This window comes from Narcine bancroftii, chromosome 10 (genome assembly GCF_036971445.1).
Source record: "Narcine bancroftii isolate sNarBan1 chromosome 10, sNarBan1.hap1, whole genome shotgun sequence".
Lineage (NCBI taxonomy): Eukaryota > Metazoa > Chordata > Chondrichthyes > Torpediniformes > Narcinidae > Narcine > Narcine bancroftii.
Window position 1 is genome coordinate 36,318,497 of NC_091478.1, and position 26,535 is coordinate 36,345,031.

The 26,535-nt window shown below is 42.4% G+C and overlaps 1 protein-coding gene and 1 long non-coding RNA gene across 4 annotated transcripts in view; one reads left to right on the plus strand and one right to left on the minus strand.

Annotated features, from left to right (window-relative positions):
• LOC138744465 (cGMP-dependent protein kinase 1-like) overlaps positions 1-26,535 on the plus strand; it is a 592,254-nt gene that overhangs the window by 75,530 nt on the left and 490,189 nt on the right. For all 3 annotated transcript variants that reach the window (XM_069900680.1, XM_069900681.1, XM_069900682.1), the window contains exon 2: positions 1,712-1,878. In XM_069900680.1, coding sequence (XP_069756781.1) covers positions 1,712-1,878 — 167 coding nt within the window. The remainder of the gene's footprint in view (positions 1-1,711; positions 1,879-26,535) is intronic.
• On the minus strand, positions 252-26,423 carry LOC138744469 (uncharacterized). Its single transcript, XR_011345554.1, has 3 exons — positions 26,065-26,423; positions 5,824-5,962; positions 252-578 (listed from the first exon to the last, which is right to left on the minus strand). It is a non-coding gene; the product is annotated as an uncharacterized lncRNA (long non-coding RNA).

Here is a 26,535-nt window from a genome sequence, read left to right on the forward strand (position 1 = left end):
GTCTGATAATTCTGGTCGAGCACCATAGTACTGGAGGACTTGGGGCTTCCTGAACTTCCTGGATCCCCTTTGCCACAGGGTTAGTGGGTCTCGAGGGCTCTAGCTCAGGTTGTGGGGTGAATTGGTCCACTTCCTGAGCAGTGTTTCTGTACAACTGTACAAAATCTGTACAACTTATGTTTTAGCAATTTTTTGATATTTATATTCTTATAATCATTGGAAAAAGGTTCCAATCCATTAAGAATTGGGCCTTTATTTTAATTTGGAAAGCAAATGAATGGTTATAGCAATATCACCATCATCAAACACTGTTAATTGTTTGTTGTTGATCATAAATTTAACACGGATTTAAATGTACGTTGCTGCCCAAGTTGTGTACTATTAAAGCTGCTGTTTCTTTTTGCTGTGGCCCCCCTTCAGGAACTCATTCCCAGTGTTTAGACAAGACATCATTGATAACTTTCCAGTCCACAAAATGAGAAGTCGATATGGCTTCTGAATCTATAGGTTGATGGTGTGCAAGTTCCATTGGAGGAGTTGGTGTTGATTTGCCATTGCTCTTTGTGCACAGTCTCATTCTAAGGGAGAAAAAGCAACACATTTATTTTTGCTCTAAAGCAGAGGTTCTCAACCTATTTCTTTCCACTCATATACCACTTTATGTCATTGGTGCTCTGTGATTAGTGAAGGATTGCTTCAGGTGCTGTGTGGGTGGAAAGAAAAAATTTAAAAACCTTAATTGTACCTCATTGACTCGTTATGTGCACGGTTTCCTAATTCCAAAGGAAATCGGCCAATGACAATTTTCCTCAAGCAAAATATTTCAGTAACAATTGGGTCGAGAGCAGTGATTCTCAACCTTCCCTTCCTACTAGATCTGAGTTTTGGTGGGGGGTGGGGTGGGGTCATTTGCTCTATCTAGATAGGATGTGTCATTTTTGTACAGCAACTTGTATTTTCCTTGGATAATAACTTGCTTCTTTTTGTGGTCTGTCCTTTTGATTTTAGAGTCAAAACACTGTGGGTTTCTTCATCCATATGGACAAATGCCTTTGTTGTTTGTAGTTCTGCCTCTTGTTCACTCTTAGAGTTTGGTTACTCCCATCCAACATGTTCTTCAAGATTATGCTTTACATCAACATTAAAAAAAACACACAAAAAAGTTTTTTTTCACTAATCATCTGGAAATGTCAACATCAGCTGTCTGATTGTGTGGCGTATCATTATTGTTTAAGGCTTGTAGGATTGCTATCTCTATGAATGGAATCATACATTTACAGTTTAGTCTTGATGAAGGGTTCTGACTCAAAACATCGACCATTCTGATGCTATTCGACCTGCTGAGTTCCTCCCGCAGAATATTTGTTGCTCCAGATTTGAACATCTCCAGTGTGTTATACTTACTTTATATCAGTAAAAATATTGAAATGGGCTCACCTGGGTAATATTTTGCATGGTGATTGACCATTTGCATGGCACTCCTATCCTCTGATAAATGATTCACATCAATAAAGATAAAAGCAATATAATTACTTTCAAATTGTGTCTTATTGAAGAGCTATGAATTATTTAATTTAAAAAAAACTTCATCCTCAATCTATGGTCTCAAATATTCAAACGTCTTTAAACACAATGATATAATTGTCTTCTGATGGTTAATGGTTTGGTGACTCATTAGAATTTCTGCTGACTGCTTTCTTCTTAAATTTAGGTCCAAGGAACTAATTAAGGAAGCAATCCTGGACAATGACTTCATGAAAAATCTGGAGCTATCTCAGATTCAGGAGATTGTAGACTGCATGTACCCAGTGGAATATGGAAAGGACAGTTGCATCATCAAAGAGGGCGATGTGGGCTCTCTGGTGTACGTAATGGAAGGTAGGTTATTTTGGTTATTGATGCACCAACCTATCTTCAAGAAGTCTGCACTCTTTGACCAGCTTTAGATGTTCATCACCAAATGAAAATGCCTAATGTTGTCTGAAGGGTGCAATAACATGTATTTATTTACTATTGATGATCATAAAGTTAATGTAAGATTTTATAATGCTTAGAATATAGTTTATCTATGAAATGATTGTATTAGAAATGGGCTTATTTAGCAGACTTCAAGGATAAATACGTTCTGCAGTACAAATTCTTCCCATTAATCTGATGATGATGTTTACCATCAGTTCTTGGGCAATAATCCCGAGTGTCTCCTCAATATAGAATCAGAATTTATTGTCATGAACAGGTCATAGAATTCATTGGTTTGTTGTCATAAATTTCATTTTAAAAAATTAGTGCAAAAAGAAATGTAAGTGATGAATTATACCTCCAAGTTTTTATTGTTGCAAAGATTATTTTTCCCCTTTTCATTGGATCAATTGAATTGTTTGCTTGGTGCTGGTGACGTAGGAATAACAGACAGTACAGCACAGGTGACCCAACAGATCCAGGCTGGGAATTAATTTGTGCACCAGGCCTCCTTAATTCCTGCAAAAACTTCTAATATTTTCTCCCTTGTGTGCTTACCTAAAATATTCTAACTAGGTTGATGCTATTCACCTCAAGGGTTTTGTAGGGTGATATTTTCCATGGGTTTCATGTGTAATTGTAAAGCTATTGCTTAGAATGTTAATGTTTAAAAAGAAAAACGGATGATTTTGACCCAATTTCTGGAGGAGGAGTGGAATTCCTGGAAATATTGATATGCCTGAAAATTTGATCAACACCTCCAATGTGATTTCATGGCAGAGGGTTTGTTATTATAAATAATAAATGAAAAACTGGTGATAGTTGAAGAAACTCAAAGTAACTATGAAATGTGATGACCTTGGAACCCCCTCACATGTATTGGTTTGACGCTTGAGGTAGGGTGCAGTGTGTCGCAGTTTCACACCCAGCCTTTATTGCAGTGGTAAAGAAGGCCTGACCATGAATGCTCAGACGTTCTTTCGGGGTGATTGCTAAGGTGAGAAAGCTGCAGAAAATGTTTCTCTTTTTGCAATTACCTATTGATTTTTGCAGTACTTGCCAAGTACAAACAATTTGATCAGTTTGGCCGGAGATATAATTTTCACAACACTTAAGATTAGATTAGAATCAACTTTATTGTCATTGTTGCCAAGTAAAATACAAAGCCAATGAAATACAATTAGCATCCACCCAGAAGTTTAAAAAAGTCCTATATATATGACATGCAAATAAAAACAACCACATTCAGCAAGAAAACGATTATAAAAGTACGGACAATACAATGTGAGTTCAGTACCACTCAACGCTGTGATTTAAAGTTGAGTAAGGTCACAGATTCAGGGAGGTAAAAAAAAGCTCTTCTAGAGTCTACTGGTTTGAGAGTGAAGGCCTCTGTAGCACCTACTAGATGAAGAAGAGTTAGGGTGGGGTGCATCCTTGACAACATTCCTGATAGATGTTCTCAATGGTGGGCAATTGGATGCTGGTAATCCGCCCGGCAGTTTTCACCACCCACTGAAGTGTTTTGTGGTCTGATACGGGACAATTGCCACACCACACTGAAATTCCATGAGTAAGTAAGTTTGGCACTAACATGCATTTCTCAGGAGTTGGGTGATGTTGATTACATTAATGAAAATTGATCCAATATGTATTTTCAAAGGGTTAAACCAGAAACATTTCAAATGAAATAACATTTTAATGTAATAATATAACCTGCTTTATATATGTTATAATTAGGTACATCAACCTGTGCACTTTCTTGTGCTTTTCATAGATTTCGTGCTTTGCTACACAGTTTATGTCCAATCCTAATTCCCCCATCTCTTTTGAATGTTAATGGGGTAACTGAAATAAGCATCTCCTCTCCCCCCCCCCCCTGCAAACTCTTGTGCTAATGAAGGTTGCAATCTCCATTGAGATGTGAAACATAAGAGGTCTTGGGGGAGGTGCAATTCTTCAGCACGTTTGCTACCCTTTCAATGCCAATACACAAAGTATTGGAAAACTCAGCATATTCATCGAAGTCAAGAGCTCCGGGCAAAAAGTTTAGTTATCCATTGAATTCTTATGGATGCTGCGTGACCTGCTGAGTTTCTCCAACGCTTTTGTGTGCTGTACTCCACCGTGCCATCTGCAGACTGTTTAATTGCTCTTTCTATGGGTTCAGTCTTTGGATTGTCACCAACCTTCAGAGAAACTGCAGAAGCAATATTTTGTGAGGGATTATATTTCTCTGAATTATGTGAGATGACATTAATTCCGTAAAGGAGTTCATGACTTGATTCTACTTTTCTCCTTAATGATATTGGTTGTGAACTCACCGGCTGTTTGCCAAGGACTTTGGCCCTGGAAATCTGCCAACCACTGTGATTCAATGGAAAAATTGGACAAAAATCTATTGCTTCCTTCCTTAACTTTCTACTGCTGCTGAATGTACGATGTCTCGACTATTGAATGGTGCCCAGAATATTCACTCCCTCCTCTGAGGGAGTCCCAGCACTCTTCATCAATGGCAGTGGGATGTCTCATCTGTAAATTACACTGCAGTTATTCCCAAGGCTGCTAAAGCAGCATGGCCAAAACCCATGATTTCTGTCGCAAAGAAGAGCAGGAGTAGAAACCACTACCTGCAAGTTCCCCACCAAGCAACTGACTGGCCTAATTTGGAATTATGTCACTGTGCCCAAGTTCTAGAACTTCCTACCAACTGTGTTGTGGAAGTGCTTTCACCAAAAGAATGGTAGTGGTCAACAAGGCATATTATCACCAACATTTTTGTTTGCGTTTTCTTTTCTTTTTAAAATTTTTTTTTATTTTTCACACTATGAACCATATTGACCAAAATACACATAAACATTTCCCTCTTGAAATACCCAGTGACCACCAACATCTTTGAGGGTATTAGGGATGCGTTATAAATTCTGGCTATGCCATTAACAGTTCCCAAAATATTGATGAAGAAATAAAACGGCTCTGCACCAGCATTATTCAAAGTACACCCTGGGCATCTGATAGTCCACCTGTGCTCTTGTAAATAAAAAGCCAGTTAGCTTAAAAAAAAAATTGAAGCTGTTGCCCCCAAACCTGTTCTTTTATTACTGGGTATCTGTGCTCTCATCAGGTATGGCTGTACTAAAAAATATGTTGTGTCAAAAGTCCCTTTCACACTTTCATCCCAGTAAATTTGCCGTTCAGTGTCCCGGGATAGGAATGGAGGTTTGGCCTTTCACACTAGACCACTCGTAACCAGGACACTGAACGCTTTCACGCTTTCACCCCGCCGTTTGGTCTGTTCTACCTTTAATCGGAAGTGGCTGCCATGCAAATGGCTGTTTCACACTGGCCTGATCTCAGACGCCGGGGATTGTACTAGGGGGTCGAGGCCGGCAATCCCCGGCGTGAGATGACGTCATCTGATGCTGGCGTTGAGTTGATTTTGCTTTCACACTTGCCACTTTAAAGGCGTTCGATTCCTGGGATCACTGGCAAGTGTGAAGATCACTGGAGCTCACAAGGTATCTGAGTAGAAGTAGCTTAATTGACCCATTGAGTCTGCTAGGCCACTGTAATCGTGAGCTTATCCTTCCTTCCACTTAGTCCCACACTGTAACCCTGTCAATCTCTGCCTTAAATACACCCAACAGCCTTGCTTTACACCCACCCTTGGCAATAGGTTCCGAGCTTTAGAATCCCAGCACTCTTTATCTTGTTACCTTATTGAATAGCTAAATACTCAGCCTAAGCCACTCATTTCCATAGCCATTTCACATGTACCTCACTCTCAATTAAGCTGACTTCCCAATGAAGACCTCCTGGATTCTTAAACAAACAAAAAAAGGAAAATGGCAATAAGTACTCAACTGGTCAGGCAGCATCTGTGGACGTGAAGCAGGGTGAATAGCGTTCATCAGAACTCGGAAAAGTTAGAAATCAAATATGCTTGAATTCGAGGCACTCAGACTGGATCCAATGTTCATGACAAGTTTCCAGCCAGCCTGAACTAAAATGTGAAGAACGCAGGAAATGCTCAGAGCTCAGCAACCAAACACAGAGTGAAAAAGAGTTAACGTTTCATATCAACAACCCTTCATTAGAACTTCATTTTAAGTCCCAGCGGTGAGAAATTTCCTCTGTTCAAAGATGAGCAGGGCTCTGCAATCAATTTCTGTAGTGTAAATGTAATGTTTTTGCAGAGGGTAAACTGTTTTCCATCGATACTGAATGTAATAATTCAACATTGGGGTTATTCATGGAATTTGTTTGTTGATATTAAGGGAAACTATTGTGATTGGAGCTGGAATCATTTTGAGGCGGTTGTGCTTTTATTGGAAGGATATAACAAAAATTGTTTGGGGATTTTCCTCCACTGTCATTTTGATGACTAAGCTCCCATTACAGTTATTGGTCTTACATAAAATTATATTTCACAGACATGGAGATTAGAGCAGCATTTGATCTTGCTTTTCTGGCTTGGCAAAGGAGAGCAATGTATTATACATTAAATAACCTTGACAGAAATGAACATGAGACTGAGGTGACATCTCAAGTTTGCTGTCACCCTGTTAGGTGATTTATCAAGTTCACTATTCTCCTGAACCGTGACAGCTTTCAGCCTTCAAGTGAGAATTCTCCCAATTCATATAATCACTCCTCACCCATCAGTCTCTCCATCTGTTCGACTGTTCTGGTTATGCTCTTCTGCAACATTTCAATAGGCGGAGTATCCCATTTGCACTGTGAAGTCAGAGAGCAATCAACTCCAGCAAATTATAGAGTGCTATAAAGTTAGCGTATTTAACAACCTGAGTTCTTAATGTTGATCTGTCTCAACATTGAATTGACTTTACTCTTGCTGGTACCTTTGTTGACGTAGAATCGAGTTATTGTATATGAGGATTCTGGACATCATTCATTTACCACGCATTTTATTTTCTTTCCATTTAAAATAAATTAATATGTATTATTTATCCTCACATAAAGTATTCTTTCTCAACTCAAAAGGCAGTACTGTACAAAGAATCTCTGCCAGTATATGCAAATGATTATTTGTAAAAAAAATGTCTAGGGCTCAACAGGCAACTGATTATCGGATAACCAGTGACTAAGAATAAAAGCAGAAAATGTTGGAAACATTCAGGATGTGTCCGGACTGAAGCAAAGTTAACATTTTAGGTGGATAGTAATTGCCTGGAAGCAGTAGTTTTTGTTTCCCTGTCCACACTCCTGCTGCTTGCTCTCAGGATATCTTTTGCATTTGTTTTAGGGATCCAGTATCTGCAGATTTTTTTAAATTGTGGAATTCATGATTAAAAATCAGATTTTAATGAACATGCCTCCTGGAAATGAAGCCTTTAATCTACAGATTCTGCCACACGATGAACAAATGTCTGTTTATTGCAATCAACTTCTGAAGCTCCGCTCTATTGTTGTCTATGAGTTTACTGTAATACAATGTACTTCAACACCAAAATATTTACTTGCTGCAGCTAAACAGGCAGTTGTAAAGAAAGGCTATAATTCTAAACTAATTGAATTAAAAGAGTCAGTAAAGACGTGAGTTAGATAATAATTTTTCACTGTAACTTGCAAATGTGCAGACAGTCCTTTTGTGCTGTTGGGGCAGTCCATGATTAGTTTACCAAGGTGAGTCTGCTTGGTGTTGGAAAGAAACTGTTCTTGAACCTAGAGGTATTGGTTTTTAGACTTCTGTATCTTCTGCCCAAAGGTAATGGTGAGAAGAGGTAATGGTAAGATCAATCAAATTGAATTTTTGTGCCTCTAGTAGGTTTCCCCATGATGTTAGTATTAATAAGATTGACAGTTAATGACAAGTAATTACAATTTACTTTCAGTTGATTCAATGCAGCAGGCTTTAGAATGTGTTACTAGATGCTTTCAACTTGCCTTGTAAAATGGCGTAAACCAGGCAATTTGTGCCCCACTGACAAGGCAGCTTGAAAGGATCAGACCCAGTCAGTGGGCTCCAAAATCAACTGGGTCCCTGCCCTACCCCGGAGGTAGTCAGGGAACCCAGTTGAACTTACCCAGGTCATGTCCACCGGTGGAATGAAAACTAAAATGGCCAACCCCGTTATACCTGTGATGTTAGCCTGGCGCAATTGCTGCCACAATTGGGGGGAGTGAGGTCGCTGACATGGGGGGTGGGGAGAGAGGCTGCTGCCACAGTGTGAGGGGATGCCACGATCATCAGGGACAGAGGGGTCGGCTGCTGTGAGGGGAGAGGAGAGGGGTCGCTGCCGCAGGGAGGAGAGGGGTTAGGGGTGACTCACGGCGGTGGGGGGGGAGGGGGCGGGAGACACCGATAGTTCCCAAGTGCTTGCCACGTCATCCCGGGGGCGGGATCCCCCTTAAATTGCTGGGTTGGCAATTTAATGGGTCCATCCCCCCCACAGCTTAAAGGGTGCTGGAAGCACCTTTGTCCCACTAATTGCACCTGGGTCCCAGGAGGGCTACCCAGGTGCTGCAGCTTGTGTCTGTGTGTGGAGAACATTGTCCTTTCTCCGACAATGTACTGAGACTGGTTACTGAAGACACTTAAAACATGTTAAATTTCTGGAAAGCACTGATAATCTTCAGGTTGTCATGGAAATGATATCAAAAAAGTGCGAGAGACTTTAAATGGAGAACTAAGTAGCAGCAGTTGCTGTTGTATGAGAGAATGAATGGTGGTAACAGTCACAAAGGGAATGGTCACGGCAATAGAACATGACTAAAATAATTTGGGTGGAACAAAGTCTCAAAATGAATCCTCAGATTTGACAAATGTCCTTCAACAATTTATGGTGAGGTTCCATTCCCAATACAAGAAACAGCAGATGGTGAAAGGTGGAGCTACTGGAGTATTTCAATGGGCCAGACAGTCAGTGTGGAGATAAAGGAGTGGTTTGTTTTGGATCAAGTCCCTGCATCAGATTGACAGTGTAAAGAAATGAGGGGAAAGGGTGAGGCAGGAGATGGCAAGCAATAGGTTGAGGAGGATGATAGACAGATGAAGCCAGGTGCTGAAGGAAGGGAAGAGTCGGTGACAGAGGCTGGGAGTTGACGTGGAATCAACAAAGAGCTGCAGATTCTGAAATCTGATAAGAAAGGCGTCGACCAATCTCTGTATCTATATTTTAAAAAAAGACTTACCCCTGACTTCTCCCCTCACAAAATGGGATGTTCTCTGGAATTTGCTATTGTCACCCTGGGAAAAAGATGCTGGCTGTCCACCCTATATATGCTCTGCATATTCTTGTACACCCCTATTAAGTCATCTCTTATCCTTGGTCGCACCCAAGAGAAAAATCCCCAGCTCTGTGAACCTTGCTTCATGAGATATGTCCTCCAATCCAGGTAACATCCTGGTAAATCTCCTGCACCTTTTCTAAAGCATCTGCATCCTTCCTGCGATAAGGCAACCAGAACTATAAAACTCACCAGAGTTTTATAGAGCTGCAACATTAAATCGTGGCTCTTGATCTCACCCTTTCCCCGCCCCCCCCCCCCCCCCCACCAAGGTATAAGGAAATGCAATGTCAGGATGGTGGAGGCCGGTTTAAGAATGACATACAAAAAAAACTCTTAAATAAGCACATCGATGTAATAAAGGTATATGGGTGTGAGCTTAGGAGATTAAATTGTTGTGGAGTAGGTTTACATGGGTCAGTGCAACGTCGTGGGCTGCAAGACCTGTACTGTGCTGTAATGTTCTATGTGAAAGGCAGGAGACGAGTGGAACCAAATGGGATGATGGTGGACAGATGGCAGGGATTCAAAGTGAGCAGTGTTACGCCTTTTCTGTCAGAGGCTGTGGCCTGGGGTTTGGTAAGGCCAAGGTGGGAACAAGTGTCAGAAGCCCCATTCACACTGGCACTTTAACCCAGTAATTAACTGCCAACCTACCGGTTAACTTGCCAGTGTAAATGCTCGCGAATCACCATGCAGGTGTCAGATCGTCCTGGGGATAAATCGCCTAGGGAGGGTGTATGAATCGGCACACCAGTTAGCCTAGTGTGAAAGGGACAAGGAGGTATGCCAGGTCCAATTAGTGAGGACAGTCATCCCTTTGCTCTGCGATACTGGGTGGTGAGTGAAAGACGCAGAGAATCAGTCAACATTGGTCAAGTCCGAACGGCAAAAATGCAACTTGAACCAATTCATTTAACTGCCATTTTACCGGTTAGCCAATGTGAAAAGAACTGGAGTCTGTGGCCTGGGGCTGGGTTTGGCCAAGATGGGTATCTGTATTGGAGGCTCCAGCCAGGGCGGACAGGAATTAGAGTTAGCGGAAGAAAGGGTTTCTTAATCTGTTCATGAGAATCTCTCACTATTTTAAACATCTGCCTTCAATTCTTCCCAAGGTTCTCCCTGCTGTGGTGAGAACAATTACAGTTTCTTCAGACTTTCCCACTCTCATTAATTATGAGAACCTTGCTATTTTTGTACAAGACATTTTGCACACATCAGATGGGGACAACAGGAAAGCTAATTTAAAACAGTTCGCTACAATGGATAATGTATAGCTGGAATGTTTGCATTTGAGTGCCGATCCATTTAATTCAAAACTTTAAATTGTACTCCCTGCACTAGATTGTTCCTTCGAGGAACTGATTACTTGAAGAATGATGGGCTTATGATACTGCAATTCAGATACATTTTCTTTGAAGACTATATGTAACCAAGTTGCAGAAATAGCTCCAGGTTTGATGCTTTACTCTAATAAGGCCATGGGTAAACGCTAACAAATTCAAAGTGCACTTTTTTTTCAATGATAGGATTGCACTCTGTTATGTGTCAGTCTATTGGTAACAAGCTAAGGATTTTAGACACTGTTTATGAAGCAAACGAATATTTACAACTCAGCAAAAGAGCATTTCAGCCCAATTAGTTTTCAAGGCTTTTAAAATTTCCGTGAGCTCCCTTCACTTATTTAACGCAATCTACGTGCTCTGTTTAATTTCTCCCTTTATATTTGTACCCATGTAGCCTTCGAAATTCCCACCGCATGCCCTTTGTCTTAACCATTCCATGTCAAGCTGGAAAGATTCTGCAGATAGGTGTGGGGGAGGTCCTGGGATTTAAAAATTGTAAATACCAGAAATTGGAAATACAGTAAAACCACTGGTATCTGGCACCGATGGGGGATTGTTAGATGCCAGATAAGTGAATTTGCTGGTTGCTTGAGATTGCCTGCTGCATGAATGGTGAACTGACCACTTGGGACGCAAATTTTAAACTTGTATTTTTTTTAACCTTCTTATTGTCCGCGGTATTTATTTTGCCACTTACTAAAGGGTGCCGGTTGTTTGAATTTCGGATAATGGGGATTTTACTGTAAAATGAAAAGAAGCACTGGTCATTATCTGCAGACAGACACATTTGAGGAATGGGAAACAGTGAAAATGTCGTCATTATCAATGATCTGAAGGAGGATCATCAAACTGAAATGCAGAATCAATTTCTCTCTGCCTAGAAGCTGCCTGACGTGTTGAAGATTCTCTGCAATCATTAGATTGTATTTCGGATTATTGCGTGAGACCCCAGTTGGAGTCAGGTTGTGCCTGGGCACAGAGCTTTGGTGATGAGTGAGAGCCAGCTATGTATCAAATGTGATTTGGATTAGTATTAATGAAGCAATGCTAATGGTAAGTGGCAGTGGACTTAAAGAGGACTGTTATTATAATGAGGTGCCAGGTGGAATTTTAAAGTTCAAAGTTCAGATTTATTGTCAGAGTACACATGTGACATCAAATAAAAACATGAGATTCTTTTTTTTCCTGTGGGGCCAGGCAGAATTTCAGCGGAAAAACTTTTGTGGAAGCTGTTCTGCTGTGGTCACTTGATTCCTGTAAAGCAGGCGGCCTGGGCTCCTTTAAGCTAATTCGTCAGACAAAGCCACTGTGGGGTTTGAGGCAGAGATGACCTGTAGTTACTTTTGGCGTGATCTAATGCATTGAACACCGCAAACAAAAGCAAAAAATTCCAGCAAGTCGTTAATTCGACCAGCGTCAGTCTTCAATCCATCGAGGACACCTATAGGAGGTGGTGAGTTAAGAAAGCAGCCTCTATCCTCAAGGACCCCCACCACACTGGCCATGCCCTTTGCCCACTGCTAGCATCGGGAAGGAGGGTACAGGAACCTGAAGACGAACACCCAGCGGCACAAAAACAGCATCTTCCCTTCTGCCATCGGATTTCTGAATGGGTAATGAACCATAGAAAGTACCTCACTTTCTCCTATTATTTTGAAATGTAATGTTTAGCAATATTTGCACTATATCGTTCCACCAAACAACAAATTTTACAGCAATTGATTCTGATTCTTCGATTCTTCTTCAAGAAGCCAGATACCTAAAACAACAATAGAAAAGTGCTGGGAAAGCTCACGAGGCTAAACAGCATCTGTGGAGGGAGAAACCAGGCTGATATTTCAGATTGAAGACCTTTATAAGATCTGTTGGATACCTCCTGCTTTTTTTTTTGATGACTTGTCAAACAGTTATTTTCCTTCTGCATTTTTTTTTACTGAAGCGCATTGGAAGGCAAGACTACTGCACTCGTCGTAACTCTGTTCTAGTTCCAGATTGCATGTTCCTTTGGACAGAGGGAATTAAACAATGAAAGAGAGGGCCAGACTTTTATTCCAACAACTGAGTTTGTGCCCCAATAAGGAGGGAGCCTCATGGAAGGACAATCTCCGAACCATCCTCGCTGCTTTACAGGGAATGAAATGCATTTGTGAGACAGACATAGTTGTGATATTGGAAAAGTAGCAGCAGGAGATATAGATTTAGACACATATGGAATGATAGCAGGCCATTTCACCCCTTGTGCCCGTGCCACCCAGTTTACACCCACTTCACCTACACTCCTTGTACGTTTCGAAAGGTGAGAGGAAACCGGAGCCCCCCATGGAAAATCCACGCAGACACAGGGAGAACATACAAACTCCTTACAGACAGTGTGGGATTCATATCTTAGTCCTCCAGGTGCTTCGGTTTCCTCCTGCTCTCCAAAAACATAAGGGGGTTTGCCAATTAATTTGTGCATTTGGGCTGGAAGGGCTTTTTGCTGTGATACATCTCTAAAATTAAAAATACATAGGAAATTCAGCAGGCCCCATCCAACGTGGCCAGCTGTAAGAGCATTGTAACCATGCCACAGTGATATGGACATGGAAATTTCCTACAAACAGGTTTATAATAATAATTGTTGATCTATAGGATAAATATTAGCCAATTTCATTCCTGCATTACTTGTAGTTGTGGCTAAGCTGGCAGAACTCTTGGCTTTGTCAAAAGATCGTGGATGTAAGTCCCATTCTGGAGACTTGGGCATCTGTGGTGTTACTATAATTTTTTTTAAGTTGGAGGACTTGTTTCTCAAGGAACTTGTTAAATGAAGGTTATTTCTTTGTAGCAGGGGTTGTATGTGATCTTGAAGTAGACAGAAGAGTGATCCCCAGTGAATTGGACAATGTTCATTCCAAATCCACACTACCAAAAAGCAAGTGATCTTGCCATTAGCACCTTGCTGTTTGAAGGAACCTTCTGTGCAATTTGACGGCTGTGTTTACCACCTAGTTCCTTGGCAGTGAGGATGGCTTAATTTCCTTCTGGTTTTGTGGAACCGAAAGTAACTGACGAGTCCAATGTTGGAAGTGCAGACTCTCCTCCATGTTGGGTAGTTAAACGGCCAATGAAGTGGGTGGATAGTTTCCAGCATCATGACATTAATTATTTTTGAAAGGTATTTCTTATTGTGATGGTTTGGGAGAGATGTGAATCAGAATTTGGAGGAGTACATATCACTGACAACCTATTCTTGTCCAACCACATTTGTGTCACAACCATGAAAATTTGCCAAAGAAGCCTGATGAAATTCAGCATGTCCCCAAGGTCTGTTACCAACTTTTACAGATGGAGCACAGAAGGGATCCTGTCCAAATGAATCACAGCTTGGTACAGAACTTATCTGCCCAAGGTTACAAGAAACATCGGAAATAAACTCATGATTAAAACAGGTGTAGGGAGGTCTGGATGACACGCAAAAATAAACTTTTTAATGTATCTCAGTACATATGACAATAAAACAGTTCAATTCTTTGCAATATACAAAAGTGCTGTAGAATCTCAGCAAATCGTGTAGCATCTATCGCAAGTAAAGGGTAACCAATGTTTTGGACCTGAGATCTTCATTAAGGTACAAGCAAAAAACAGACCAGGTGTGTGAATAAAAGTTGAGTGAAGGAGGAGTTCAGGCAAACAGGTAAGTGATCATAGGTGGGAGGGTAGCAGAGACATTCTTTATTTTCTCCTGATTTTGAGAGGGGATCAGTTTTTACTTGCCTTTGCAGAGTTAATAATGATGCCATGAAATCTGCTGGACCATAACATGCAAAGACATTGCCTGGAGATGGAAAGGTCACAGTAACCATGAAGTGAACCTTCCTCAGTTCCGCAGTTTGAAAACTGTAGTAAGGTTATACCTGTATGAAGTGGATCTGAGCTTGGTTACGAGAATGAAACCACGCTGTCGATCTTTAGCTCACAGAAATTGGTGACCCAGTATGTTCACGTGCTACTGTGATCTTCCAGGAGCGCTCTGTCTCTGTAAAAACTGGGCAAGAATGAAAGGAGGAATGTTCAAAGAAAAACATCCTCGGCTTCTGACTGATTAAAAAAAAATCTCTACAATGCAGTGGAATATAGAAGCTGGCCACGTTGGATGGAGCCTGCTGAATTTCCTATGTATTTTTAATTTTAGAGATGTATCACAGCAAAAAGCCCTTCCAGCCCAAATGCACAAATTAATTAGCAAACCCCCTTATGTTTTTGGAGAGCAGGAGGAAACCGAAGCACCTGGAGGAACCCCATCTGGAAATGGGGAGCCAGCAATGGATTTGAACCTGGGTTGCAGGCACTGTAATAGCTAACTGTGCTGCCCTCATTTCGTGAGTCTGACTGCACTTGGAAAGTTCTTCATCATCTGTAGTTTCTTGAGATGACCAGACAGTTAGGCTCGGGTAACTCGTATGACACAGATAGTAGAGCTGTTGCCTCACAGATCCTGTTCAATACGCTGCTATCTATGCAGAGTTTGCTCGTCTTCCCATTGACCGCGTACCTCTCGGGTGTCCTGATTTCCTCCCACATCACAAAACCTAAGGGTTGCGAGAGTAATTGTCTAGTGCGAATTGTGGGAAAGGAAGAAATAAAATCTGGAGGGTGTTGATGGAATCTGTGGATAACAGATTATATGGAGATTTAGTGAGGGACTGGGGCTACTTTGAGAGTCATTATTGGCTTTCTCCTGCATGATAAGGATGTATGTTAATATGGTTTCCCTCAGTATTAACATCCCATGATTCCAGCTAGTGAACCTTTGCTTAGCTCACTCCAAAGTAAGATTATCCTTCTTTCGAATGGAGACCAGAACTGCACACAATGATGAAGGTCTCGCCTATATACTCTGCTCCTATACTCTCGGCCCCCACGCTCTCGGCCCCCACGCTCTCGGCATAAAGTTGTCTGTGAGAAAGAAGCTGAAGATGTATCAAGTGGTGATTGAGAATTGGACAGAGGTGGGAGAAAGTTAAAGGGAAGAGTGAGGACTGGCATAGGTGATTGAAACAGTAGAACCCTGGCGATGGATGAGGCCTGGTTCTGCTTTGGTTAAAGGCAGATGCTGATGCATAGCCAACACCTCTATTATTCAGAGTATCCTCTTCTAAATAGTTTGCACAATATTTGCCTTCCTTGCAGATGACAGGCTCCCCAACCTTAATCCTTCCTCTCTGCTCATCCAGTTCCACTTAATGTTTGCTTCTTTATTTTCTCTTTAACCCACCAAGTGCCTCCTCTGAACTTGTCCACCGTCTTGCCTTCTAATCTGCTTGATGGCTGGTGATCCATATCCCAATAACTTCCTCCACTAGAAATTGTGTGAAAGATATTTGTGGGTGCAAAGCATGCAAGTCTTATTGAATATCATGTGTGATGTTCTTACACTGCCAGGAGAACAGATAGGGAGGAATTCCACACATAACTGGTGTGCCCAATTTTTCAGGTCACATGTTATTCTGGGTCGATGATGTACTTTCATTATTCCTGGGGCACTCACTTCCAATGCTCTTCACCAGATCCAACAGCTCCTTCCTGCCAGTTCATGAATCAAACTGTTGTAGATGGCCTAATATCATTTTCTGATCCATGCTTCTGACTGGACTGGATTTCTGATCTCATTGCTCAGAGTTTAACGTCAGAAGACCAAGACAGAAAAATTGTCAAGATTCTGGAAAAAGATAAAAGACTAGTTGAATTAATTCTGTCAACTCTTTGTACTTCCCTTCTGAATCATAGAGCCAGCACACTGTAGACGGTGTGCCTTTTATGGCATGAGGCTTTCATGCATTTTGGAGCTTTTTATTTTTCTGTTGTCAAATGCAATTCATGACTCTTGCTTGGAATATTCAGGAAATGTAATCTGGTCAATGTGTCATTGGGATTTATTGCAACAGAGCTTCAAGCCAGATCAAATCCTGAAAAGCGAGATTTCTTTATGGCAAATCCCCGTATTGACCATGTCGCCGAACAATGGTGTTATTCTTAGCAGTGATACATTTCATTCCTACCTCAAAATTATTTCTGGTTTGGGGATGAAACAGACTGTGAAACAGTCAAATGCTTGCTTGACACCAGACATGCATCGTTTTTTTTTTGTTTCTGGAGATGTGTCTCAAACTGCTCTGTCACTGTGATTTGCTATTTGAAGTGTTTGCTGTTTCAGCCAAATGATGACGGCAGTGTTTGGTTGTGTGTTTCAGAAAGGGACATCATCCAAACATTTTTTCTTCCAAAAGGACTGGAATTTGAGCTGTAGAGAGTACAGAGATTTACCAGAGTAGTGCTGAGATGAGGACCATCAGCATGGCGGAGGGATTTGTAATTGCTGGGCAAACAACGTGAAGCAGGAGAGATTCAGCGGATCAGGCAGAGCCCGTGGGTAGGATTAGTCGGTCAATATTTTGGGTCAGGATCCTTTACACAGATTCTGTCTTATCAAGTGTCGATAATGGTCTGGGTCTGAAACACTGACTCTTTTCTCTCCAGTCGCACTTCTTGACCTGCTGAATCCCTCCATCTTCCCTTTGTTCACTCAAGATTCAAGAGTTTTCCAGTCTTTGTGTGGAATTGCTGTCCGAATATGAGTGGTCTTGGCAAAACCCAATTAGGTACCACTGAACAGGCTGTTGGTGAGTGTATTTGTCTTGCTTATTGGACATTCCTGGAAGGTGGTGGATTATGTTCTTCTTGAACTTCCCAAAATATAAGCGCACCATTTTTGAGTGGACACAGGTTTTACAAATTTATTTAAAAGAGTAGACAGAGCCTTGATCTTGTATATGACATTCCATCTCTGACTGGCACTGGAAGGACTGAACACTGTGGTGACAGCCATGATGCCTTCTCGATCATTGTAGGGGACGTCGTTCAGGCCAACCTGAAGAAGTCTCCAAGAACTACCACCGACACATCACCTGTGAGACCAGAGGAGCCAACACACTCAACCACTGTTACACCACCATGAAAAATGCCTATTGAGCCATTCTACGAACGCACTTCTGCAAGTCTGATCACTTGGCTGTACTTCTAATCTTGGTGTAAAAGCAGAGACTGAGGACTACAGCACACGGTGAAAGGATGGTCGAGGGAAGTGGAAGAGCATCTGCAGGGTTGCCTTGAATAGGTGGACTGGACATATTTCAAGGACTCATCCTCAGAACTGAGAGAATGTGCAACGGGCATCACTGACTTCATCGAGACCAGTGTAGATGAGTGTGTGCCCACACGCACATTCCTGGAATTCCCCCATCAGAATCCTTGGATGAATCAGTAGATGTGCAACCTGTTGAGGGCGAGGTCAAGAGCTTTTAAGGTCAGGGATCCAGACCTCTACAAGAAGTACAGACCTATGGAAGGCTAACTCTGCAACAAGGAAGACAGAGACAGATACATGCCAGTTATGGCAGGAATTGCAGGCCATTACATCCCACAAAGCAAGGGCGAACACCATAGATGACTGTGATGCTTCATTACCCATTGAGCTGAACACTTCTATGGCCCCTTTGAGAAAGAAAACTCAACGGTGCCTGTGAGAATCCCTGCAAAGGCTGAGGGCTCTGTGTTATAGGTATCTGAGGGTAATGTCAGAACATCATTCAAGAGGGTGAACCCTCACAAGGCGTCAGACCCTGACGGCATACATAGCAAGGTACAGGAAATCTGTGCCAACCAACTAGCCGGAGTATTCATGGACATTTTAATTCTCTCTGCAGTCAGAGGTTCCCAACTGCTTTAAAAGCGTTTCAACCATCCTGTACCCAAGAAGAGCCGTGTGAGCTGCCTCAATGACTTTCACCCAGTAGCACTAACATCTACTGTGAGGAAATGCTTTGAGAGGCTAGTCATAGCCAGAATTAACACGTTCCTAAGGAAAGGGCTGGACCCACTGCAATTCGCCTATCGTTGCAATTGCTCCACAGCAGATACAAAATCGCTGGCTCTCTACTCAGCTCTGTATCACAGAGAAAACAGGAATTCATACAAATGGGTGCACTGAGTAGACTACAGATCAGGCTTCAACAGTATTATTCCCTCAATGCTGGTCAACAAGCTCCAAACCCTGGGTCTTTGCACCCTCCTCTGCAACTAGATCTTCATCGAAAGACCACAGTCAGTACGAATTGGAAACAATGTCACCTTTTCACTGATTATCAGTACAGGCCCACCCCAAGGATGCATGCTTAGCCCATTGATCTACTCATTATACACCCATGTCTGTGTGGTCAGGCACAATTCCTGTGCTATCTACAAATTTGCCAATGACACCACAGTTATCCACAGAATCACAAATGGCAATGAGGAAGCATACAAGAGGGAGATGGATCAGCTCACTGAGTGGTGTCACACCAACAACCTTGCACCCGACGTGAGCAAAACAAAGGAGGTGACTGTGGACTTCAGGAGTAAGTCAGGAGAACACAAGCCACTCCTCATCGAGGGCTCAGTCGTGGAGAGGGTCAAGAACTTCAAATTCCTGGGTGTCAACGTCTTGGGGGTTTTGTTCTGGAGCCTCCATTTCGATGCAATCATGAAGAAGGCTCACCAAAGACCCTTGAAAACTTCTACAATTGTACTGTGGTGAGCTTTCTGGCTGGTTGTATTACTGTCTGGTACAGATTGCCAATGCTCAGGACGAGATAAGATTCCAGAGGGTTGTTAACATCACGGGCACCAGTTTTCACTCCATTGACAACACCTACAAGAGGTGGTGTCTTAAGAAAGGAACCTCTATCCTCAAGGACCCTCACTGCCCAGGCCATGCCCTCTCCACTCTCCTACCATCAGGTTAAAGGTGCAGGAACCTGAAGACGAGCACCCAACGCAGCACAAGGACAGCTTCTTTCACTCTGCCGTCAGATTCGTGAATGAAAAATGAACCATAGACATTGCCTTGCTTTAACTTTTTTTTCTTGCCCTATTTATTGATTTTGATCTAAATGTTTACACTGTGACGCTGCTGTCAAACAATGAATTTCGTGACACGTTCATGACAATAAATTCTGATTCTGATGTTTGAAAAAATGACTCCTCTATTGATACCCTCTCACTGCAAAACAGAAGGCTGGTAAGTCCTTTGGTGCAAAGGGCATTTTTACCCTTAGCTAATTAATTGTGTCTTGTATTAGTCTATTCATTGAATTTGAACAGAAATATTGCTCGTTAAATGAAGAGAAAAGGATCCTTTATTTTACTGTCAATGTAATCACAGTTTCATAAACCTTGATTGGCAGAATTATTAAGTTTTTTTGTGTTAAACACTTGAATTTGGGTGGCATATTATCTAGTTTCCCTTTCTGCATTTTAAGAGGCCAGTGCTGTTGCAGACAAGTGCCCCTGCAATTATCCAGCCTGTCTGTTATTTGACCTGGTCTATTCCCATTATCTCACTGACTGACTGTTGTTAATTCATCCCGAGGGATGAGATGTGATCCCCTCTTATTTTGCAAATATTGACACTGACACTACAGATTCAAAAATGATAGTAAAAAAAGCAAAGCACTTCAGACTTATTTTAACACCCCTTCCCTGTCGAATGGAGTAGGTGACAGTTCAGTGGGTATGTCAATAGATGAATGCTGCTTCCTCCACCATCCTGCCTATCTCAAGTTTTATTTCCCTGATTTGTCTCAGAGCAGAAAGGCATGAAATTTACATAATAAAACAAAACATTGCAGATGCTGAAAATCTGAAAAAAAAATACCCCAGAAAATCTAGGAAACACTCAGCAGGTCAAGTAGCACTGATGGAAAGAGTGAATGAAGGGTCTCAGACTGAAAATGACACTGTTTCTTTCTTCATAGATGCTGCCTGACCTACAGAATGGAATGGACGGTCATTCAGTCCATTACAGGCATTTACATGGGCCCATGATCTAGGCATTCAGTTGTGCTCAAAGCCTAAGAACCTGCATGCACTGACCGGCCTACATCATGTTTGTGCAATGGTGATGAATCTCCAAATATTAAAGACTAAGAACCATGTCCTAGTAAAGTGTTCATGTAAATGGTAATGATGGGTGCTTTTTGGTTAGCTTGGACTTGATGGGTTGAAGGATCTGTTTTTGTGCCATCTAACTCTATGCTTCTGAGATTGTCATGGTTTTGGGTAGAGGTTTTTCCCACTTCTGATTAGGCTGTATAGTCATGTACATGTCCATGATCCATTCTGTGAGGTAGGACGTTATGTGATTTGGATGTTGTGTGCATCTTGGCGCCTCACAGTTTGGCGGGCAGCAACCTCGTTTGAAGAAGACCGCAGAGCCCACCTCACTGACAAAAGGCAAAGGAAGAAAAACCCAACACCCAACCGCAACCAACCAATTTTCCCCTGCAGCCGCTGCAACCGTGTCTGCCTGTCCCGCATCGGACTTGTCAGCCACAAACGAGCCTGCAGCTGACGTGGACTTTTACCCCCTCCATAAATCTTCGTCCGCGAAGCCAAGCCAAAGAAAAAGAAGGACACCATATTATGTACTTAGCAAAGCTATATGGGATAATGTAGTGTACCTGCATTGACTAATTAGCCAAGATACTGCACACATGCAGTACTGTATTACAGCTAATGTATCTGGCCGTGATTCTGGTCCTTTGCCTCAGACAGTCCCAGTTCAGCTCTTTCCTTTCTGTTATTGGGCGTTGATTTTCTTTTCCGCATTTACCACCTCACAGAGCTGACTCTGTTTATGCTCAGCTTCGTGTTCCCACGTTGCCATCATTTAATTGCAGATTTTCTTCAACACGGCAATTCCCATTACTGTCGCCCCGACTGGGCTTCACTCAGCACATCTGAATAGCAGTGATGATTGAACAGGCCGAGCAGCCAGGTCTAGTGGCCTGCATTCTGCTCACATTACCTCAAAGCCTTCCCTTTCTACATTGCTGATTGTATATTTTGAACCATACTGTTGACCCAGATTCTGGCCCTTCAGCAGCTCATTCGACCTGCATCCTGTTCTCTGATGCGACCACAGACGTATATGCAGTCGGGCGTTGTCCAAATGGACGTTGTGCCACGCTTGACTGTACTTGGATCCATCGACATCATTGTAACTAGCTAACCCTAGATCTGAAAATATTGGCAAAGCTAGCCATGATCAATTGAGGATTCAACTCTGCTGCATTTATAAAATATCCTGTGGTGCGTTTGCCTTCCCTTTGTTTCTATTTATCATTGAACCTTTTACCTAATCAGAGCCTGTTGCATGGCTGACCTGCTCAAAGAATTGACTTCTATGCATTATGTATTGAATTATTTGTCACACTTGACGGGAATATATGTTTACCGAGACCCAGATGGTGGAATGATATCAGAAAATAAGTTGCTTATCACTCCATTAATTTTGCCATGAGACTTGAATAAATATTTCTCACTTCGTAAGATAAATCAATTAATTATTATTTAAGCCACTCATTCTCTGGCATATTGAAGTTTATATTTTACTGGTGGGAGAGTTATGAACAAAGAAGCATAGCTGCAAAATAAGAGGACAGTCATTTAAAGCTGAACTGTGGTGAATGTCTTCTTTCATAAGGTCCTGAATTCTCTAACCCTTTGGTTCATGGAAGCCGTGTATATCATTGATTATATTTAAGGTGAAGGTAGATTAATATTTGAAAATTTGCGGAATTGGGGAACTGGCACAGGAGGATTTGAAGCCAGCTATGATCCTGTTGAATGATAGGACCGGTTTGAAGGGCCAAGTGGCCTACTCTTGCTCCTATTTTCCTTTGTTCTTGTCTAATCTTTATCTTACAGACTAGGCAGAGCCATAGGTGTCTGGGAGACAAATCATGGTAAATGTTCTTTCCTTTTGATTCCTTTGGGAATTTACTAGTGACCTTTAAACATGGAACTAATTGAATGTAAATGTTATTCCAGATTCCATCAGGGTCGTGAATCTGAGGATCAGTTTTGTATTAGAAGTATACATAACAATGCAAAATTAGGCATTAAAAATGTGATGGTGTTGATTGCACATTTGATTTGCAGCATGAAGACTACAGAGAGTTCCTTCAACTTTACCCATGGATTGTTTGTATTGCCTTGCAACTCACTTTCATCCTGACCTTAAATTCACTCGGTTCATCTCCAGCAACATTCTCCCCTTTCTTTGATTGCTCTCTGTCTCCGTCTTGGGAGAGCAGCTTTCTACAGACAGTTTTTACAAATCTACCAACTCCCATAACTACCTTAACTATACTTCATCACACCCACTCCCTTACAAGGATCTTATTCCTTTCTCCTAATTCCTCCGTTTCCATTGTATCTGCTCTCAAGATGAAGTTTTCCAGACCAGATCATCCAAGTTGTCCTCCTTCCAAAAATGTGGCTTCCACTCTACTCTGCCCTTATCCACACTCCTCCATTTCCCGCTCATCTGCCTTGGCCCCCTCTGCCCCAAGATGCAACAAAAACAGGATTCTTCTTGTCCACATCTACTACCCTAGCAGTCTCCGCATCCAACACATTACCTTCCATAATTTCTGTTACCATAATTTCGCTAGGCACATCTTCCTCTCTTTCCCCCCCCCCCCCCCACCGCCTTTCGTGTGGACCTCTGTGACTCCTTTGTCCACTCATTCCTTTCACTTAATCGCCCCCTTGGCACCTTCCCCTGCGTCCACAGTGCCACACTTGCACTCACGCCTCTTCCCTAACAACCATTTAGGGCCAGATAAAGTCCTTCCAAGTATTGCAACACTTGTGAATCTGTGGGAGCCATCTGCTACATCTGGTGCTCACATTGTGAACTTCTCTACATGGGAGAGACTGGACGCAGATTAGGAGATCGATTCACTGAGCATCTTTGCTCTGTCCATATCAATGGCAGGGACCTCTCAGAGGCCACCCATTTCAATTCTTTGCTCCATGTCTGTCCATGGCCTTGTGTACTATCAAACCAAGGCCACTCATAAATTAGAGGAGCTAATTAGGGTACTCTCCAATCAGATGGTATTACATCAATTTCTCCAGTTTCTGCTAGCCAATCCTGTTCTCCCTCTCTTCCCATCTCTCTTTCTTCTTTCCTCCAGCTCTCCACCCCCTTCTCTTCCATTCATGGAGCCATCTTCCCTACTCTTGTTTGCTGGTCATAGACCAGCAGCAATAGAAATTCACCAAGATAATGGTATCTTCAAAACAATTTTTTTATTAATAACTAATAATATAAAATCTTACTAAACTCTGAACTTAACCTCCAACTCTCTCTCTGAGTGTGTGTGTGTGTGTGTGTGTGTGTGTGTGTGTGTGTGTGTGTGTGTGATCCAAAACTATTACAGGCACAATTCCGAAAAGTCACTTTCAAAGTTCAGTCTTATAAATCTTTTGTGTTGAAACTCAGAGTCTTTAAACAGTTGTTCAACCATCTTTTCCGAAGCCACTTTCATCCTGTGTTCCTCCCTTGACAAGGAGAACACAATAGCAGTCCTTTCTCACAGAATGTTTCTGCATTTCTGTCTTCAGATGAAAACTGGTTCATTATATAAAGGAAGTTTTCTTGAAGTCTCATAATCACAAAACCTGACATCACTACTGGCTCTGTTTGAAGTTTCATTTCTTCAGCAACCACTTATGATGCAAATGGTTTTCTCTTTGACTCCAGATGTCTTTCTGAGTAAACATTCATTGTCTTCAATATTTCTATGGAACAATCCATTCTAGTTTTATGGTTCTGTTTACAGCTGGACATAGAAGGCACAGTGTCTCTTGTAAAATGGTGCTGTGTGAGTCTTTCCCCTGTTTCCAATCCCACACTGTCTACTACAAAGAGTATATATTGTAACCTAAAGATTAATTATAGCATAATGTTGTAACAGCTGGTGTGCCCTCTCTCTTTTATCCATCTCCTGCCTGTGGGACCCTGCTCCTCCCCCCCCACCCACCATTTTATTTGGGTGCCAGCCTACATTTTGCTCATACCTTGATGAAGGGCTCGTCCAAAATGTTTTTAATCTTTGGTATATAAAATACGCTGTTTGTCCTGCTGAGTTTCTCCGCTTTGAGTTTTTACTTTTACGTAAGAACACAAGTCGGCCAGGTGTCAGCAGATCAGACAGCGAGAAATAGAATGGACATTTCAGTCAATTACCTTTCATTTTAAAGGCGGCTTGGTGGCATAGCAATGAGCACAACACCATTACAGTGCCAGCGACCTTGATTCAAATCCATCGCTGTCGGTAAAGAGCTTGTACGTTCTCTCCGTGACTGCGCGGGTTTCTTCCAAGTGCTCTGGTTTCCTCCCACATTCCAAAGACGTACAGGGTTAGCAGTTATTTGGTCACATGGGTGTATTTGGGTGGCACAGGCTTATGGGTAGGAGGAGCCTGTATTTGGTAATTAAAATGAAATAAAGAATTCAACAGTAAGCAAGCTTTTAAGCGGCAGAGAAGTGGGAGGGGCAGATGATGTTGAGCTCTGGAACAAATTGCAGGTAATTTTGCATCTCAGGTAAAGCAGATTTTCATTCGATGAGCTCAAGGAGTATGAAAGATACTGGATGAATCATGCTGCAGGTGATGTAATCATCTGGCATCATAGAATGATGGCGTTGTAAGGAACAGTGACTGATTCTTTGGTTCGACCAGTCTTAGTTTAGTCTCATTTTATTCTTGCACATTCTCATTAACTCCCCATGGATTCTACCACTTACCTAATCATCTGGAGACATTGAAAGTGGCTAATTATCCTGCCAATCCACTGGTCTTTGGGATGAAACTAGAGCACCTGGAGGAAAGCAGGAGAGTGTGCAAACTCCACACAGCATTGAACCTAGGCCACTGGAGTTGCAAGGAAGCAGCTCCACTATTTACATGACAATGGCACCCATTTTGCTAGTCCTCCGAGTTGGAAAAGGAATTTCTTTCTCTCCGCCTCTCCCCTTTCACTGAAATACCTGGAGGTCCTCCCTGTGATTGGTGTCCTTCGCAGTTCACTTTGGTACTGATAAGCTTTAGAAATCATCATGTTTTCTCTAAGTGGACCTGACCAAAGTTTGGAGTTGCCTTTAAAGCAACCTTTCCAAACTTTTTAGCTCACTGAACCCTTTTGGGAAGCACTTGGAAATCACGGAACTCCAGGATATGTTACTACTTGAAAGGACACTAGACCGAGACCAAGATTCTCCTGCCTTGAACCCCAGTTGCCGCTTGCACTTCTGCCCTGAGTTCAAGAACTTATGCTGTCTGACCTGCGGACTTCCTTCGCCAATTATTTGTCTATGTAAGATTCCAGCATCAGCAGGCTTTTGTGGTTCTCAATAACTTCTTTGCCATCATTTTGGCTCCAGGGCAGGTCAAGGCAGCATCCACTCAACTCTTCGTCAAAGCCAAACCGCAGTCATGGGACTCTTGTGGCTGCCTTTCCTCACCTGGCATTCGCTTTTTTAAAAAACTTTACAAGTAAGTGTTCGGCTCCTAGGGGAAGCCTGTCCCCCTCGCCATGTTCAACTGGACCCCAGTGCAGGAGCAGGGCAACCTACCTGTACTGGCGGTCACTCCATTATGGGCAGCCCCGCTGCGCTTCCGTGCTGAGGTGGCAAACCATCGCACCGTCACTTGTTTTAACGAGAAGTGAGGTCCTGGAACCAAGTTGTTGTGATCGCATGGGTCATCCCGATGAATGGGTTTCCCTTCTACCTACCCTTTTGACTGCTCTCTCATCTCGCAGAAGCGGGTTACTTCCAGCAGAACGCTTTGCACCATCAGTCAATGAGAAATGGAGCGCACCACACAGGGTGGTGGGTGGGGGGGCTGGTGGAGAAAAAAAAAACTAGAGTTCAAGAACTCCTGCTGTGTTGATCACACATGGGGAGTGAGTGCTGTGGATTAGACAGGGTGGAGCTTCTGGACCTTAACCCCCATCGAGCCCATTCACCTCCTGACATCACAATGGGGCTGTGGCCTGGTGATTGGCTCCGTGGGCAGGGAGAAGAGACTTCACAATCCCTCCG